Raw genomic sequence first — 19435 nt, 5'->3', positions numbered from 1 at the left:
ACGGGCAGTTATGGCCATTTCCCATGAGATTTATCTTTATCAGAAAATGTGCAGAATCGCCTTAGCTGGCCCTTGAAGAAACTGGTTCAGTTGCCCCTGGGGATGGGATAACAGGACCAGCATTTATATATATATAAGTACGTCATTCTGGTCTGCTTGCATTGGCTGCCTATATGTTTCCGAGCCCAATTCAAGGTGCTGGTTTTAACCTATAAAGCCCTACGTGGCTTGGGACCACAATACCTGATGGAACGCCTCTCCCGACATTAACCTACCCGTACTCTGCGCTCAACATCTAAGGTCCTCCTCCGAGTGCCTACTCCGAGGGAAGCTTGGAGGATGGCAACAAGGGAGAGGGCATTTTCGGTGGTGGCCCCCTGACTGAGGAATGATCTCCCCAATGAGGCTCACCTGGCGCCAACAATGTTATCTTTCAGGTGCCAGGTCAAGTCTTTTCTCTTTTCCCAGACATTTAATAGCATTTAACAATGCTAAGTTTGTTTTCTAACGGACCCCAGAACTGTTGTTTTTAAATGGATACTGTTGTTTTTATGCTGTTGTTTTTATGTTTCTGATGGTTTTAAATTTCCCTTTCTTGCGCGTCTTTCGGAACAGATGGCTGCTTTTGCTCTCTTGCTTTAGGACAGCCTTCCAGCAATGCTCTGGGCGATCTTTACACGATAGGTGATGCGGGTTGGAATGCAAAGACCTGCCCTTAGTGTAGGCCTGTGTTTTGTCTTTATGACGTTTATCTGCCTCCCCCTGCAGAATTTCGTTCGACATCATTGGGTTCACAGAAGGCGGCAGGAGGGGAAGTGTAAGCAGTGTGGAAAGGTAAGACTACGATCCATCCGATTTCAAGGTTTGTGAAGCACTTCTGCATTCAACCCTCGGGTTCATTTTCCCCCTGGGGTAATATCATAACAGTTGGTTGTCTCCAAGGATTAGAGATTTCCCCTTATTTTTACCCTTTATTATTCCATGGGTTTGCTCTGCTCCATGTTTCGTTTCTCCAGAATTTTGTTTCACTCAATAAAAATTCTGGGTGGGGAATGCTGGGAGCTGTAGGATTTTTTTTCCTGTCTAAATATGCAAAAATCCACCTGGGTCCTCGAGGGCAGCGGATGCCCCTGCGTCCAGCCCTCACAGTCCAAGGCTGATGCGACTGGCGGATTTTCACCTCAATACTAGGAATGGCACAGGTCAGGGCAGAACTGCTGAGTGCAGGTCAGGGCAGAGCTGTTCTGCCCTGACCTGCACCCTTTAATGCAGTGGGGGGGAAAATGAAAATTCCCCAAGGCTGGGGATATTGCATATTTTTCACCTCCACTTTAATGCCAGAGTGGAGGGAGAAAATATGCAGTTTCCCCAGCCTTGGGGAAATTGCGTTTCTCTCTCCCCCCAATCCCGGTGCACCACTGGGGGGCCTTAAAGGCTCTTTCAAGAGGGACTTGAAGGCAGCCATCGGTGGGGGAAAATCACATATTTCCCCCCTCCATTTTAATGGCGGCAGCCGCCATTAGAGTGGAGGGGGGAAATACACAATTTCCCCAGCATTGGGGAAATCGTGTTACCACCCCATGCCAATCGTGGCTTTGAAAGGGCCTCTTAGATTTGCATTAAGAGGGTCTTTAAGACCATTACTGTGGCTGGGGGAATTTTGCACTTTCTGGAGGCCCCGGAAAGTGTGCTTTGCCTGCCCCCATGCACCAGTTCGGGCCTTAAAGGCCCTCTTAATGCAACGTTTTAAGAGGGCCTTTAAGGCCACAGTTGGCGCAGGAGATGTGCCTTCTGGGGCCTCCAGAAAGTACGCAATTTTCCCGGCCACGCTAATGGCAAGCCAGAGGAATTGCACACTTTCTGGAGACCCCAGAAAGTGTGCTTTGCTGAGCACTCATCTGGACAGGCTCCCCGGAACAGGGCTGGACAAGCAGGGCTCAGCATATTTTGGGGCCAAGTCCCTAAACATGCATAGGATTGTGCTTGTAATATCAGAATTGAAGCATGAAAAATTTACTGTAGTTTTCAAGACCTATAATTCATTAATGTCTTTCTTCCCCCAACCCTGCACATTACAAAAATGCATTGATAAAACACCGCAAAAAGGTAATCTTTATTAGATCAGAGGTATTAATGCAGCAATTGTGTTTTGCAGGGTTGCTAATGTGTACATAAGAAGAACCATGCTGAATCAGACCAAAGGGCTCATTTAGTCCAACATTCATAGGCATCCAACCAGATGCCTATGGGAAGCAACTGGTATTGAGAGAGGCATACTGCCTCTGATACGGGAGGTAATATATATAGCTATCAGGTGTATCAGTAACCTATTCTCCATGGATTTGTATAATTGCCTTTTAAAGCTGTTCAAGTTGGTGACCATCATTTTCAGAAACAAGGCCAAGGCAAGGAATCATCTACCTAGGGAGGTTGTGGGCTCTCCCACACTAGAGGCCTTCAAGAGGCAGCTGGACAACCATCTGTCAGGGATGCTTTAGGGTGGATTCCTGCACTGAGCAGGGGGTTGGACTCGATGGCCTTGTAGGCCCCTTCCAACTCTGCTATTCTATGATTCTATGATTCTATGATTTCAGGATTCCAAAACCCAGGGAGAAACTTGAAAGGTGCCATTTTGGAAGAATCTCTAGTTTTCCATGGCAGGAATATCTATATCTAGTTATATTCTAACTACCTACTTTGCTTTCTGCTATCTACTAAGCTATGAAACTTTTATGATCATGGACACAGTAATGTTTTGATCTTAAAGAAGTAACAATATAGGCCAAAAGTACCATGTTTTGAGTTGTTCTAGAAGGACTTTAGATCAGTCTTCCCAATCTTGTGCCCTCCAGAAGTGCAGGACTGTAGCTCACGTTATTCCTGGTCAGCATGGCCAATGGTCATGCTTGCCATGCTGGCTGGGAATTATGTCCAACACATCTGAAGGAACCCAGGAGGGACAAAACTAAAATGTGGAGCTCCTCTAACCATCCATCAACCACCAGCACCAGATATTGGGGACAGGCTGGCAGTTCTCAGTCCTAGAGCAATGGCCAGAGCTAGTTCCAGGAGAAGAACCAAGGCATATCAGACATCAACCCTAGGGGACCTAAGCACTTGTAAGATTCTCTGCAGAATGATGTCCCAAGAACTTCAAGTGAACAGTCAGTTGGTCACAGTTTGTGTTCTTCGGGAAACACGAACAGCCAGGAAAGCAAATCTGGCAGGGTTCTAGAGGACAAGCTGGGATAGAGAGCCAGACAAAACTGTTTGGACTTCTGACTGGTTCAAACATGTATGTTATTTGTTTGTTTATTTATTTAATTTCTTTACTTGCTGATAGCCAGTAAATAGCTAAATAGCTTCAGCAGCCAACTAGCCTGTAGCTGGTCAACAACCAACAGGTGAGAGTGGGGCACTAGAAGCCATCAGTGCCAGAAAAAGACTAGCCAGGAGAGTCTCCATTGCTGGAACCAGGAAGCAGGAACTCCATTCCTGGAACCAGAAGGCCCCATTTCATGTTAATTGGTGGAAGGTAGGTAGACTCCAGCATCAGCATCATGCTTGGCCCAATGTTTGGCTTGGGTCCATCATTCCAGGTATGAGACCTCAAGATCACCAGCATCTTATCTGGCTTAAGATCTGGAAGCAGTAATAAAGCCTTTATCTCCAATAGCAATGGAGCAACATGATATTCACAAATATTCTTAATTTGGGATTTTCCCAAAATGCTTAAATGTACAGTTCAACTTTAATATTCACTGTAGCCTCAGTACTCTGGTTGAAATAATCAATTTGAAAGAACCATGGAATAGAATAAGAGCCCTATTATCTCCAAACAGCATCTTTGCCTCTCACGTCATCCAATCCCCTTAGACTGCACTGAATTATTATTTTTCTCTGAAGGTAGATAATTTTACCATCTCCTTCCCTCCTTCCCTGCCTCCTTTTAAATCACTTATCTTTCAACATGTACCGATTATATAGTTCATACAGTCGTTCCCCGCCCCCCTCCCCCATATCTCTAAACACCAGCTTCCAGTTACATCTCATGCAGGCATTTGCTAATGGCAGGAGAGAGGGATACGGATGCTGATTAACCTGGGGTGGGAAGGGGGTTGGCAGAGGATGCAGCTGGGTGCCAGAGAGCATTGCTCTGCTTGTAAGAGGCCCAGGTTTCAATAAGCATTCCTTCCAATTAAAGCAGGACCAGGTCTAAGGGTAGCAAGTTTAAGCCTTTTCCCGGGCCTCAAATCAACCAGCCTCCCTAAAGTGCTACCATTTCCACTTTGCCCAGAGTGTGGCGCAGAGCGGTAAAACAACAGTTTCTGCAGCTGAAACTCTCCCCTCGGCCTGAGTTCAATCCCAGTGGAAGCTGGTTTCAGGCAGCCGGCTCGAGTTGACTCAGGGCCTTCCTAGACGAGGCCTTAGCGTGCTTTGAGACCCGGTTTCCCTGCTGTGCATCCAGATGACGCACAGGGGAATCTGGAAGCAGGCCGCACTGAGGCCTCCTCTAATGCGCCATAAGCGAAGTCGCTTATGGCGCGCCTTTTTCGCAGCCCCGGCCTCAACGTCTAGGAAGGTCCGTGGCTTTTTGCAGCTACTCGCTTACTCGCGAGTAGCCGCGAAAAGCCACGGACCTGGCACAGCACTGTGCCCATCGGCCCGGGGGGGGGGGGGGAAGAGAGGGGCAGGGGGGCCGGACCCGGCAGGACGGGGGGGGGGGAGAGCAGGCATCGGGGATGGCAAGGGGGGAGGGTGGGGGAGAGAGTGAGCGCCGGGCGCCGCCGCCTAACCAAGCAGGCGAGTGGCGCTGCCAGGGCAAGGCCTGGCATGGGGGGGCTTTGCCCGGGCAAGCGCCGGGCGCCGCCGCCCGAACAAACAGACGAGCAGCGCTGCCAGGGCAAGGCCAGGGACAGGGAGGGGGAGCTTAGTTTTTTTTTTTTTTTAAAAAAAACTGGACTTACCTTCTCCGCAGTCTTCGGGCCGCACGTGGCCCCTTTAAACTTAAAAAAAAAAAATGGCGGACGCTGCAGGGATCCCGACGTCCCTGCTCGTCCCGCGTCTGGAAGCCCGGGCAGCGCGCGCTAACATCAGCGCGCCATCGCCCCGCCTCCCTGCCGGCTTATCCCGGCAGGTCTAGCAAAGCCCTCAGCCTTCCATCCTCCCGAGGTCGGTAAAATGAGTACCCAGTTAGCTGGGGGAAAGGTAATAACGGACGGGGAAGGCAACGGCAAACCACCTGCCAAGAAAAGCCTGCCAAGAAAAAGCCAGCGAAAGCTGGCGTCCCTCCAAGAGTCAGTAATGACTCAGTGCTTGCACGAGAGGTTCCTTTCCTTTCCTTTCCTTTCCTTTCCTTTCCTTTCCTTTCCTTTCCTTTCCTTTCCTTTCCTTTCCTTTCCTTTCCCAGAGTATCTATGAAGATCAGGTGGAGCTGAAAGGAATCTCAGTTTGCATGTCCTGTCTCTCTCTTAGTTAGCACACACACACACACACACACTTAGGGTACCATTTAATTTATTATTTTTCTATGCTTCCCCATAGCTGAATTTCTCTGGGCAGTTCACAAAGATTAAAAAAAGCATTAAAATACATTATATAAAGTGCAACACTATTTACATAAATATAATATATAGAGACAGACAGACAACGCACATCCAGGTAGGATCTACACTACTGCTTTATAATGGTTTATAACAGTATTGACAACTGTTTTGACCCAGGACATATTCTCTATACTGTTTTCAAACTGCTTTCAAAGTGTTATAATGTGCTTGGTATAGATCTGGCCACAGACAACATCTATCTAAAAAACAATTTTTTAAAACAATTAACCCAAGTCAACCCAAGACCTGATTAAAAACTCATTGTATGCTGTCAAATGCTTGAGAGAAGAGTGCAGTTTTAACCTGGCACCAAAAAGATAATGAAGTTGGCACCAGGTGGGCCTTATCAGGGAGATCATTCCATAACTGGGGGGCCCACAACTGAGAAGGCCCTCTCCCTTGTTGCCACCCTCTAAGCCTCCCTCAGAGAAGGCACCTGGAAGATGGTCTTAGATTCTGAACGTAGTGTACGGGTCGGTGGTATCATCATCATCATCGTCATCGTCATCACCACCACCACCACCACCACCACCAATTTATTTCTTACCTGCCTCTCCATTTTGATCGAGGCGGGGAACATGACTGTGGGTCTGCAAAATCCTGGAACCAGCACTGAGTTCAAGTACCTTAAATACAGAACTTGGAAGGAACAAAGCTTTGGAGAGCTAGCCTGAAGACCCATTAACATTATGGGGAAATGGACTATTGAATCAAGTCTTTCCAGAAAGGACTCTCTTATGCATTCAGACTCAGACTCAAGACATTTCTATTTACCCAGAAATTTAATGTTTATTTTTAGTATGTTTCGGTATTTTATCTCGTATTGTTACTATGGTTTGTAAACTACTCCGAAATCTAATAGGATGAGGGGTGGTGCACATACAGGCAGGTAGATATAATAAACCATCTCCATAGGCTTTCATGGTTGCTCCAGCTCCTTGGAAAACAGGCGCTTAGTGAGGGACTCCAGGTATGTCTGGTTGCTGTACCACAATGGACTTGCTTCCTACGGTCTTGCCTTCAGCATTTCCCTTTCGTCTACACATGCTTGCATTGGCCACCGCCCCTGTGAAGCAGAAGGCTGAGCACAGCAAGATTTGGGATTTTGTTGCTTGCTGTGAGAAGTACAACAAAGAGGACCTTCCCCAGACGGCTTGCTCCGCGGATTACCTGGTGAACTGAAGATGGTCTGCTTCTGCTGAACATGGAGCCCTGTAGATGGGGAGCTCCCTGCTGTAGGAATGCAGCTGGAAGCTGTTGTTAATAGAGGAACACTTAAGTGATGGAAATAAAGACAACCCAAATAATGCATTGGGTAGTTGCATAGATTATACATTTGATGACGTTTACACTTCTATAACCGAAAACGGACCCCTCTTTAGAAATGGCAATGGGTAAAAGAAATGGTAATAAATAGCGAAGGGACTTCATGCAGCAGGATGATCTTCTCAATAGCCCAGATGTTAGTTACTCTGCATTGCTTCTCACTACATCTACCTCTTTTCTTCATTGGGTCAAGGTGATAGCTGCTGAGATGAAGTAGCAGGCAAATGAAAGCATTAGAAAATGCCCCCCTCTTTTTTTTTTTTAATGTACTGCTTGGCACAACCGCCATTCGCATTGTTGTAGGAGGCCATCGCTCATATCGGTGGTTGTAATCGAAACAGCTAAATATTTTAATGGACATGAATAACGTGGACATGATTAATGTCTACAGTGCTGCAAGCCAAATCTGCTAGGGGTTAATCTTATGATATGATTCGGGTGAAGAATGAATTACCACTGACCTTGTCTACTTGGATTAACCTTACATTTTACTTCTGTCTCATGTATCACTGACTAATGCTTAAGAGGAAAGAAACAATGGGATTTTACTGGTTTATATAGATGCACTAGGGATGCTTCCCGATGGAGGGCTCCTAGCAATATTGCAGGAAGAAAAACAGTGAGAAGACTTGGAAGGGACACTAGTCCTGATGGCTATGTGCTACCTCCGGTAGCAGAGGCAGTAAGACTGTGTGTACCAGTTGCTGAGGAACATGGGCAGGAGGGTGCTGTTGCACTCATGTCCTGCTTGTGGGTCCCTGGTCAACAGGTAGTTGGCCACAGTGTGAACAGAATGCTGGACTGGATGAACCCTTGGTATGATCCAGCATGGCTCTTCTTATGTTCTTAAGAGGAAGGCAATGACATCTGGAACACACACACACACACACACACACACACACACACACACACTCCATGAGCGAGGCAGGGTGATGATATGATAAAAGCCTTGTCTGGAAGCAATCCAGGTGTTTGGTCTAGGATATCCTCTCTCATAATATTAGAACCCGGGGCCATCCCCATGAATGGTGGGAGAGTCAGAACAGATAAAAGGAGATATTTCTTCATGCGGCACATTCTCAAATTATGGAATTCGCTACCGCAAGGTGTAGTGATGGACACCACCTTGGAAAGATTCAAAAGGAGATTAGGCAAATTCATGGAGGATAAGGCTTTCAGTGACTACTAGTCGTGATGGCTATATATTGCCCCAGAGGCAGTGCACTTCTCAATGCCAGTTGCTTTAATAATGCTTTCAACCAATGTGCAGTGGTGCTGCATTGTTTATATGACACAGCCGTCAACTCGCAGCCTCATCAGTTTTCCGCTGTGTCATTTTACCATGATTTTTTGAGTTGCTCCGAGGTCACCATGTTGTTTCTCCATCTGTCTGTGGTGGCCCTGGTTCAGGTTAAGCTTGTGGGCATTGCTGGGGATGGATCCAAGTCCAGGATAAGGATGGAACACAGGGCAGGGGCGGTCTTGATGAGCCAAACGGCCGCCAGTGGGTGGGTGTTTTCTGGGCAGGTAGCCCCCACTCCTTCCTGCCATCTAAATTTATCATTTCACTTTGCAGGAAATGCTCTTTATGTAAGTGCTGGGAATCTGATTTCAACAAAACTGAAAGTAGATACAGTGGATTAATGGCAGATTAACAGTTCTCAGTAGGTGCGTGTGACTAACTCTTCTTGTTCTTACAGGGGTTTCAGCAAAAATTCTCCTTCCACAGTAAAGAGATTGTGGCCATCAGCTGTTCATGGTGCAAGCTGGCGGTAAGTAGCTTTTGCCAAAGTGACCGTGCAAATAAGCATGGCTTTGATGGTTCTATTCTTCCACATCTATAATTAGCTAAGATCCTGGTTGCAGGAGCTACCTTGCTCATTTTGTTGTTTTCCACCCCCTCCTCTTAAATGCTGAAGAGGATGCCCATTTACACATTGCTAAAAAAAAAAGAGGACAACATAGGTGCACATGTAAAAAGGATAACATATTTAAATAGATATACAATAGATCTCACTATAGTTGCGCAGACTGACAAGGTAAGCTATGTGCCTGCTCTGCCTGCCATCCAGGCACTAATTGTTGATGGGCAAATTGCTCTCCCTCTTTACTGCTCTTTAACTTTAAACCAGACTTGAACTAGACAGCCCCCCAAACAGAGGGCATCTTCAAATAGAGGACTGTCCTCTGTAAAGGCCGCTGCATGTGTGAGACTGGTGCATGGGTTGGTTAAACCTATGGTGACCACATGGAAAGGAGGGCAGGGTTCCTGTATCTTGTGTTGAAAGGGGCATTGAAAAGGGCATTGCAGCAGGTGTCATTTGTAGCAATGCAGCAAATGACCCTCTTCATCACAACAGTTAAAGCTGGAGGAGCCCTGCCCTCTTTTGCATCTGGTCATGCTAGGCAGGGCTCCTGCAGCTTTAACTATTGTGATGAAGAAGGAATTTTACCAGGTGCTGCATACATACAAATGACACCTACTGAAATTCCCTTTTCTATACAACCGGTAAAGATACAGGAGTCCTCTCCTCCTTTCCATAGGGTCACCCTATTAAACCCCTTTAACTGGGAGCCCATCACTCTCCTCCAAACATACTGAACAAAATGTTTCACGAAAAAGGGCCTGTTCAGATGACACACTAAGCCCTGGTTAGGTTGCTAACTCTTTTGCAGCAAGTGGTTAGTGAGTGCGTTTAAACCATGGTTATGTAGCCACCATGGTTAGGAATGGTTCACACGACACGCTAAGCCATAATGTTTAGCTCAAAATGCTAAACCATCATGGTTTAGCATGTTGTCTGAACAGGGCTTATGAAGAATTTAAAAGCATTCGTTTAAAGCAGAAACACTTTATCTGCACGGGGCGCTCCCCCACCCCTCATCCAAATGATGTATTATTTATTGTAAACTTCCACTTTGATCTCTGTGAGAAAAGCAAGGTAAAAACAGTCTAAGGAAATGCCATTGTAAGCAGTTTACATTTCAAACTCTGTATATTTATTTATTTATTTATTTATTAAATATATTAAATGCCTCATAAAATAAATTTCTCTAGGCAACAACAACACTACAAATAAATATAAAACATGCCAACACAGCAGAAAATACAATATCAGGTATAAGATGTAAAACCACATTGTAGGGACGAAAATAATAAAACACAAAAAGACTAAAATATGTAAAAATAGTTTAAAAGATTTTAAAAGCTGGGGAGAATAAGGAAGTATTTGTCTGGTGCTAAAAGGATAGCAGTATTGTTGTAAGGATAAAATGAAGGGACGGAGTATCATATAAACCACCTTGGGTACCTTGCAAGAGGAAAAAAGACAGGATATAAGTGTCATCATCATTATCATCATCATCATCATTACCATCATCACCATCATCATCCAATAAATAAATAAATAAACAAATAAATAAATGAAGTCAAGGTTGGGCAGCTTTTCTGTTTTGCCTACAACTCCCATGATCCCTCAACAGTGGCTATGCTAGTTAGGGCTGATGGAAGTTGTAGGTCAAAGCATCGGGAGTTGCCTACCCCTGATTTTCACCTTTGTATTTTCTCTCTCCTTTGCTCTTGATTTCTGTGCTCTCGCTCCACTTCACGGATGCCTCTCCTTTCCCCCCCTTCAAGTTTCACAATAAAGTCACCTGCTTCATGCTGCAGCACATTGAGGAGCCGTGTTCGCTCGGGGCTCATGCAGCTGTCATCGTACCCCCCACCTGGATCATTAAGGTGAAGAAACCTCAGGTAACTGCATGCCAATGTCTGTTTCGACACTGTGGGTCAGCTCGCTTGGCTTGAACTCCTGGTATTCCTCCAGAAAGGCATGCCTCACTTCCCTTGGAAACACAAAAGCAACCCCAGCTGCACTCCTAGTTGTGATACGCCACTGCCCTGCCTTTCCAGTTACTCCTTGTGAAGGATTATTTCACCTGATAGTTTTGGTTTGTGGAGAACCAGAATGCTAGGCTTCAGGGGGTATTGTCGGTAGCAATCATGGAATCCAATCAATACTTCCTTCCTTCCTTCCATCATTCTTCCTTTCTCCTTCCTTCCTCTTTCATCCTTTCTTCTTTTCTTTTTCTGTTTCTCCTTCCTTCCTTCTTTCTGAATGTAATAGAGCGAGCTAGGGGTTCCGGTTATGAGACTGCAACTTAGAGATCCCACCTATACTTTTAAAAGAGGCTTAGGTTTCCTACTGAGGCCCTCATTACCTTGGTCAAAACCTGTCAGGGTCTGCATTCCAGCAGTTAAACGTAGCTGGCACCAAAGTGGGTAGGGATTATACAAAATGTAGGCCAAGATCCACATAAAACCAGGCCCACTTCTGCATATGTCAGAGGTGTGAAACCTCACCGAGGGGCCCCAGTCCGACCCTCCTGGGGTCCCAAAATGGCCCTCCAGGGATTTTCCAAATGGCCCCATCCTCTTTCCTTTAAACACTAATCGTCTGGCAGTTTCTCAGTTTTTGTGCAGTTTTCCTACCATTTTAAAATAATAATAATAATAATAATAATAATAATAATTATTATTATTATTATTATTATTATTATTATTATTATTATTATTTCTATGCTGCCCCATAGCTGAAGCTCTCTGGGCAGTTTACAAAGGTTAAATAAAAATATCAAAAGTACAATGTGCAAAATTTAAAAACATAGAACTCACATAAACAGATGATATACACAGAGACAATATCTTAGGAACTGCCTCTGCTAAGGCTTCGCTACTGGCAGAAAAGAGCTTGAAGCTAAAAAGGACTGGCATTTATTTAATTTTATTGCCCCTGTCTGTTTGGCCTTTGGCCCCCCTCGCCACTAGAATGCATCCCCTGAAAGCTTCTCAGGCTGAAAGAGCTTCAACAGCCCTGGTATATGGTCTTGGGTTGCTGCTTGACCACTCCTCCTTTAACAGTTCTGAGGCAGGTGGTAAAGAATGCTGCTGGTGCTGAGCTCCCTAGTTCTTCTGCCAGTCTCTTCATTCACTCTCCTCTGCTCTCTACTGGAATAAGCAGGGCTCCCATTTGACGCCAAAGCAGAAGAGGGAAGAAGGGTGGGCAAAGGGACAAGTGAAAGAATGTGGTGGTCAGTACAGCAGTCACGTCCTCTCTCACTGCCTTGGAACTTGGAAAGGTGTTGGCAGGATCTCCACGTGATGCTCCAGCAACCCTAGGAGAAGCTGTCCTTGACCCACTGGAGGCTGCTGGCTCTGATTTTGGTGGGACTGAAACTCAGAACTCTAAAGGAGCTATCAAGGTGCTGAATGTATTTTGGGGATAGGGTCCAGCCTTTTTGGATAGCTTGTTTAGCTCCTGGTTCTGACTAAAACCCAGAGCAGATCCATGGTCCCATTGAAATAGGAGCCACCATTCTCCACTGCTTTGACTAGCATGGTTGCCAACGATGGATTCAAGGCTGAAGGCAGTTTTTGCTATATCATCTCAGAAATAATGTGCAATGAATCAAAACAAAAGAACCATTGGAAGGTTTTTAGTAGCTCGTACCAATCAACAGATCCCTACTTTTTGTTATACAATGTTTGTTATATGATCTTTTTTTCAAAGCAGTGAATACAAAAGAGGTTCCAGTTCTTTTAATCACTTCGTTGAGTAGAGATTTCAGTAGGGATGTGCTCCGCTTCTAATCGGACCGGAGAAGCAGTAGCGGAGCGGGGGGCTTCGCCTGCCCTTAAGGCGGAGGCGAAGAGGATTGGGGGGCCGGCGGAGCGTGGCGAAGAGGATCGAGGTGAAGGCGGATCCTTCGCCTCGATCCGGAGCTCCGCCGGAAAGGTAAGTGGGGTTTACCGGGCCCTGCTGCTGTCGCTGTCGCCCATGCAGCGACGGCAGCAGGGCCCGGTAACGCCCCCACCCTCCTCTCCCTTACCTGCCTCCGTCCGCGGTCCGTCAGCGTCTCCAATTGAGCCCGTGGTTCCAGCATGAAGTCTGGGCCGCACTTGTGGCCCAGACTTCCTGGTGGAACCGCGGGCTCAATTGAAGACGGCGACGGACCGCGGACGGAGGCAGGTAAGGCCCCCTCCTCCTTACCGGGCTCTGCCGCCGTCGCTGCATGGGCGGCGATGGCGGCAGGGCCCGGTAACCCCCCCTTTGGGGGGGACTGGAGCTCCGATCCAGATCCGGAGCTCCGAGCGGAGCGTAGTGGGCACAGGCGGAGTGGGGGCGGGGCGGAGCGGGCCGATCCGAAAATGGCGGATCTTAAAGTGAAGCGGAGTGGGGGGTCCGTGCACACCCCTAGATTTCAGCAAATTGTGTTTTCCCTGCCATTGCTGCACTGTGATGGGAGAGGCCACACCAGCTAAATGCCTTCCTTCTTCATAGGAACAGAACTCTTGTTGCACTGGGGATGGCAACCCCATTTCCTCCATTTCAGTTTGACTGCTGTAGTAAAAGGACATTTCAGCATGGTTTGGCCCAAACAGTGGCCGGTTACTCCTGATTTATCAGCAGTGTTGCTTACTAGGAGTCTTGGATTGCTTTGATCATGAAGAAGACTCGGATTTCTAATTATAGATAGTCCAGGAGGTCTCCTATTCTAGCTCTGCATTCTGTTGATATGTAGTAGTATGAATCCTGTTCAGACTTTTGCTCCTGGTGTAGACAGAACACATGGAGAGAGGAATGGGATTGTGCCCACAAGCCCTACCATCTAACCTTGATGCAACAATAATGGCTCCCATCATGGAGATAACTGATTTGGGACCCCAGATATACCAGTAAAATCAGGGACTTTTTCCAGTAAAAATATCCCACAGCCCTTCTCCTCTGTATGGTGTTCCTCATGCTGCTGCCTGGGTTGACACAGGTATTACACCCGCTCCCCCACGTGATGACGTGGATGCAGCTTCAGCAGGGTCACACAAGCACATTGTGAATGGGGCATTTCTTAAACCCCCAAACATGTAGGTCTTTCTGGCAAGTCAGTTGAGTGGATAGGTGGGCTGTTCACTGGTGTGTTGCATATTTTCATCTGGAAATACTATCTTTGTCGAAAGAAGCATATTTTGGTACATTCAACTAAAGATCTACTTTCCTTTCTGGATTGCATTTATTTAACCTTTCTATTTAACCAAACAAGAGGATGACTTCTTATGTTATTTTATTGATTTAAAATACTTATATGCTGCCCCGTAACAAAGTTCTTTGGGCAGCTGACTGTAACACTAAACACAATATGGCCACATCTACATGAAGCAGGATATTATGCTTTGAAAGTGGTTTGAAAATGGTGTATGGAATGTGTCCTGGGCCCCAGCAGTTGCCAGTAGAGTGGATCCTGTCTACAATACAGCTATAAACTGTATGAATGCTGTGTTGCTTCTGGTGCCTCCTGGGAGCAGTTCTGTTCCAGGAAGTCTTCCTTCCTGCCATGGTTTTTCTTGGTGTTCTGTTTGTTGTTGTTTTAAAATAATAATTTTAATAAGGTGTTTTATTCCTTTTATCTTTGTTCACTGCTCCAGAATCTGTTTAGATATGGAGCAGTATATAAATGTAAATAATGAACCAGACAAAATACAATGAAGCATAAACTATTGCAGCAGCAGCGAATAATATCACAGTCTAACAACATCAAAACACCTCTTAAGCGAAACCAAGAAATAAATTCTTTCTCTGATTTTTAGCATTGTATCCAAACAAGAGAGGAAAAAGTTTCGTACTAGGTAGGGACACTGGGAATTCCATTTCATTTAGTCCATGGGCAATGTTTCCATTTCGGTAAGCAGCGGCAGATGCTAGTGGATTTTTTTTTTTTTTTTTGCCAATTCCGGAAATGTTTTGTGCATTTTTTTTCAGGTTCCTCCGCTGTAATTTGTACAAATTGGATTGGATTACTGCAATGCGCTCTATGTGGGGCTGCCCTTGAAGCTGCTCCAGAAGATGGAGCTAGTGCAGAATGCAGCAGCTCGACTGTTGTCTGCAGCTGCCCCTTTCCAGCATGTAACTCCTCTGCTGAGGGAGCTGCACTGGCTGCCTATTCACTACCAGGCCAGGTTTAAGGTTCTTGTACTTGTGTACAAAGCCCTAAACAACTTGGCACCAGGGGGGGGGGATCTACACTACTGCTTTTAAAGCGCTTTCAAGCACTTTGAAAACGTTTTGAAAACTGTATATGCAGTGTGTCCTGGGCCCCAACAGTTGTCAAAACTGTTATAAAACATTTTAAAGCGCTTTAAAGCAGTAGTGTAGATCCCCCCCTGGATACCTGAGAGAGCGCCTTCTCCCCTACCAACCTGCCCAGTTTCTGAGGTCATCCAAGGGCATGCTCCTGGTGGTTCCACATAGACCCATCCTCCGATTGGAGTCCACCAGGGCAAGAGCCTTCAGCTGGGTAGCCCCACTCCTATGGAATTCCCTGCCTCTGGAGGTCGGGCAGGTGCCAACTTTGTATTCCTTTTGGCACCTCCTGAAAACGTCATTATTCCAGGAAGCCTTTCCTTAATGATCTGCCACAGTTCACTGTACATTTTGCGTCTTTTAAAAACTATTTTAAAGTGTCTTATTCTGTTTTTAATTTATTTTATCTTGTACGCCACTCTGAAATTTTGAATGGGGAGCGGTATATAAATATTGTAAATAAATAAATTGTAATTTGCGCAATTTAGGATGGGATTTTGAAGTTTGTTCAAATGGTGTCATACTTTTTTAAAAAATATATTTTTAAATTGGTGATCTTGCACAAGTGTGCATGGTAGCAAGTCTGCCTGTCTGGTATTTAGCCCCACAGAGGCATATTCCCATCTTGTAAATATCCTTGTCAGTTTCGTCCTCTCCACACACTACTTCATTTAGCCCAGCAGAGCCATCTTCCATACTTGTCAAAGGACTTGTTGAGTCCTCTGCCTCCCCTTTGCTTGGGAAATGCCAAAGTGAAGGATAAAATTGGTCTTCTGTTGAGAGGGGAATTTTGCCCTCCAGTTCATCTGGGCATTGCAACCCTGTTAGAACCAATTAACCACACAATCCTATACATGTAAGTCCTGTTGAATTCACTGGGACTTACTCCCAGGTAAGCTTTAAAAGAAAAAGAAGTTGGGGGGGGGAATCCCATGAAGCATAGCCCGTTTTATCTTGTTCTCCTTAACCTTTTTATACAGGTGGTCTCCACATCAGGAGACGAACCTGATTGGGCGGGAGACTGGAGCCCCGGAAGGAAAACGGGCGTCTCCTACCTGAATTGGGAGGGTTGGCAGGTACAACATGTGCTGTTATGTGAGTCTATGGGAGCATCTAGTTTTCTTCTTCCTCACAGCATTGGAAAGTCTCCAGTTCTGAAAGTACCAGTCTGGTCTCAGTGTGTGGCTTTCTCCATATCCCAGTGGTGTGAAAGTGTAAAGCATGAGACGCATGTCTTTTCAATTCACGCATGTGTGCCAGGTGGTGTATCATTCTCCAAAGGTACTGTCACAGAGGTGTTTCTTATAGGGATACTTTCCTCTTTTTCTTGCTTTGTTCTTTTTAAAATACTCTTCCCCACCCCACCTTTGTATTCTGTGAATACAGAATTCTCTGAAAAATTCAACCAGGCGGAAGAAGAGGACATCATTTAAAAGGAAAGCCAGCAAAAGAGGGAATGAGGTAAACTTGTAAAAACATTTTTAATTATTTTCATTATTTTTACCATTATGATTGTAAAGAAAGAGAGAAAACAAAAATAACGACAGCACTACAACAGCAAATAAAAATACAATCCTTTTCATTTTACTGATGACCTCAAAAATGTAAAATATTAGTAGCTATGTTCTGTTGATAACGTTCATCCCCCAAACTGACAAATCCCAGTTAACCCCCTTATACTAGTAACACTTTCTCTACCCTCTTTAAACTGAAAAAAATGCATAAGCTTTCTCATATACAATGTATTCCATACTTTGTTTAATCAATCAGTTATATTTTGACCTTCTGCATTTTCCCATTTATTTGCTACCTCATTCAGAGTTGTATTTAATGCAGGTGTCCCCAACATTTACTCTTAAGAGTCTCTTGAAGTTAAGGAATAAAACCTGTTGGGTCTTTGTATATATGCCACAGATATATTGGTTTTATACACAGATGTAGGGTTTTTTTTTAATCCAGTTGTTGTTGGATCCTGCAAAGAATTCTGGCTGTTGCAGAGTGGTGAGTGTGCTGAGAATCCTTTCTTAGGTCTGTGTAGCCCCCTTGACAGAACTACAGTTTTCAAGGTTCCCTCGGGAGACAGAAAGACGATTAAACCAGTTTAAGTCTGTAGTGTAAATAAGCTCTGAGAGTAAGAAGAAACTGTGATAAACAGTTCAATGTTTTCTTCTGCTGACAGGTCAAAGGAAAAGGGAATGAACAGTGCCATTTAATTTACTTTAGGGTTCCCAGTGGAGAAAGCTAGGCAAGGGGGGGAAAAAGGCCATGACAAATAAGCAACTGTATTTATTTGTACAGCAACTGTGTTCACAATCAATCAATCAAGGTGGTGGCGGCAGTGTAAGTGCCCTTGGGGAGTGGGGCAGGAAGAGTAGTCTATAGCCTAATCTACACCAAGCAGGATATTACACTATGAAAGTGATATATAAAAGGCAGGAGCCCCACCAAGCAGGATATAGCACTATGAAAGTGATATGAAAGCTGTATATGGTATGTGTCAGTGGGCCCCAACAGTTGTCAGTGCGCTTCAATACCGCTACAAAGCATATGGCTTTGATAGTGCTATATCCTGCTTGGTGTGGCTCCTGCCTTTTATATACCGCTTCCATAGTGAAATATCCTGCTTGGTGTAGGTTAGGCCTAAATGTTCATGCATCTTCCCTATTCCAACACACAAAGTGCCGGTGCCAGGCTCCCGTGAGCTGTCAGCAGAGTGCTGCCAATGGGCCCCTGCTGCTGCCGAAGCCCGCCACCTACATGTCCACTCGCCTGCCCAGTGCTCCTGCCCACCTACAGAAGCCCCCTGCCCATCTGCCTGCCTACAGAAGGCCCTGTCCACTAAAGCTTCTCCCCCCCAAAGCTGGCCACAGAAGCCACCTGCTGAAGCCTGCTCACCTGTCTGAAGCACCCTGCCCACTGCTTGCTCACCAAAGCCCCTCACTCTGCCCAGTTTGTTAATGGTTAATTTTCTGATTTGAAACATATTAACTGATGATATTTTGTATTTTCACTTTGTACGGTAAACTGCTTTGAGATATCTTTTCTGATATCGTAAACAGTCAATGCGTTGATTAAATCAATCAGTCATACATTTAAAAATGACAATTGAATGGATTACAAGCGCATCCAGTTTTGCAAGTTCTGTTCACCTAGTGTGGTATATTAAGGATGTTGTTGTTGTTGTTGATGTTGATGTTGATGATGATGTGTTTTAAATCCTGAGCTGCCTGCATCCTCACTGTTATCTCGGAGATAGGCGACAACAGCAGGGACTCCTCCAAAGGGGGATTCCTCACTCCTGATTTAAAGGATAGATTTTTTCCCCATCCTGAGGTCAGATCTGGTGAAATTGCACAGACATTGCTTTCATTGGAGGCTCTTGGCCATCTGTGACAGACACCGCTGACGTCTTTTCACAGGGCCCTTTCACAGGGCCCTTGGGTATTATATAGTTAGAGAAAGTGTGCACAAGGCATGAATGATCTCTCACTGATATTCTCACACAGCAAAAGGTCTATTGATCTTTGGGCAAAGGACACTCAGCACCATCATCCTGCCTGCCTTCCTGCCTGCCTGCTCTTGTGATCACTTAGCTCATTTCTAAGTAATAATTGCTTTGAGTGTTTCCTGGCTGGTGATTTTGTACATCTAATTAAAGTGAATACCTGACTCTTTTTCTTCCTCTAGGAGAACAAAGGCCGGCCTTTTGTGATAAAGCCCATCTCTTCCCCTCTCATGAAACCCTTGCTTGTGTTTGTGAATCCCAAAAGTGGAGGGAATCAGGTAAACCCAGGACACCGGATGCATTAGCACATTTTCCGTGTGTTTGCAGCAAAGGCATGGATCTAGAATGTGTTTTGGCTTGTTTTGGATTTCTTCAGAAACTGCTAGGTTCTCATGGTGCAAGCAAGTGGTCCCTCTAGTCAGTGTGCAGTGTTGGATTCTGCCCTAGAACTGAAGAGTTGTAGAGTGGAAGATTGGACTTTGCTGGTGTATATCACAGAACAGAATTAAGAATCTCTGGCGATAGCTAGATGGGGCGATATCCTGGGGCGATCCCTGGGATCTTCCCTGAGCGTCCACATGATGCACAGGGGATCCCGGGAGCAGGGAGGGAGGATCCCTCCCTTTCCCTGAGATCTCACCCTACCCTTTGAGCCCACTTTTTCCATGGTCTCGGGCTTATCCTGCGGCCGTGGAACATGTGGGCGGGCATCGCGGTTTGTCCTGGCTCCTTGCGGTTACTCGTGAGGAGCCGGGACCCGCACACAGGGTGCAGAGCTCCTCAGGAGCTCTGTGCCCATCGCGGGTGGGGTGGGGAAGCTGGGAAAGTAATTTTAAATTAAAAAAACCTCACCTTCTGTGCAC

The 19435-nt window shown here is 45.6% G+C and overlaps 1 protein-coding gene across 2 annotated transcripts in view; it reads left to right on the top strand.

The window, feature by feature from the left end:
• Window positions 1–19435, top strand: part of DGKI (diacylglycerol kinase iota) — a 216838-nt gene that overhangs the window by 72182 nt on the left and 125221 nt on the right. For both annotated transcript variants that reach the window (XM_063135050.1, XM_063135049.1), the window contains exons 6-10: window positions 769–834; window positions 8633–8704; window positions 10570–10686; window positions 16454–16528; window positions 18755–18850. In XM_063135050.1, coding sequence (XP_062991120.1) covers window positions 769–834; window positions 8633–8704; window positions 10570–10686; window positions 16454–16528; window positions 18755–18850 — 426 coding nt within the window. The remainder of the gene's footprint in view (window positions 1–768; window positions 835–8632; window positions 8705–10569; window positions 10687–16453; window positions 16529–18754; window positions 18851–19435) is intronic.

This window comes from Elgaria multicarinata, chromosome 9 (assembly GCF_023053635.1).
Source record: "Elgaria multicarinata webbii isolate HBS135686 ecotype San Diego chromosome 9, rElgMul1.1.pri, whole genome shotgun sequence".
NCBI classification, from domain to species: Eukaryota; Metazoa; Chordata; class Lepidosauria; order Squamata; family Anguidae; genus Elgaria; species Elgaria multicarinata.
This window is presented reverse-complemented; position numbering and strand designations above follow the sequence as displayed.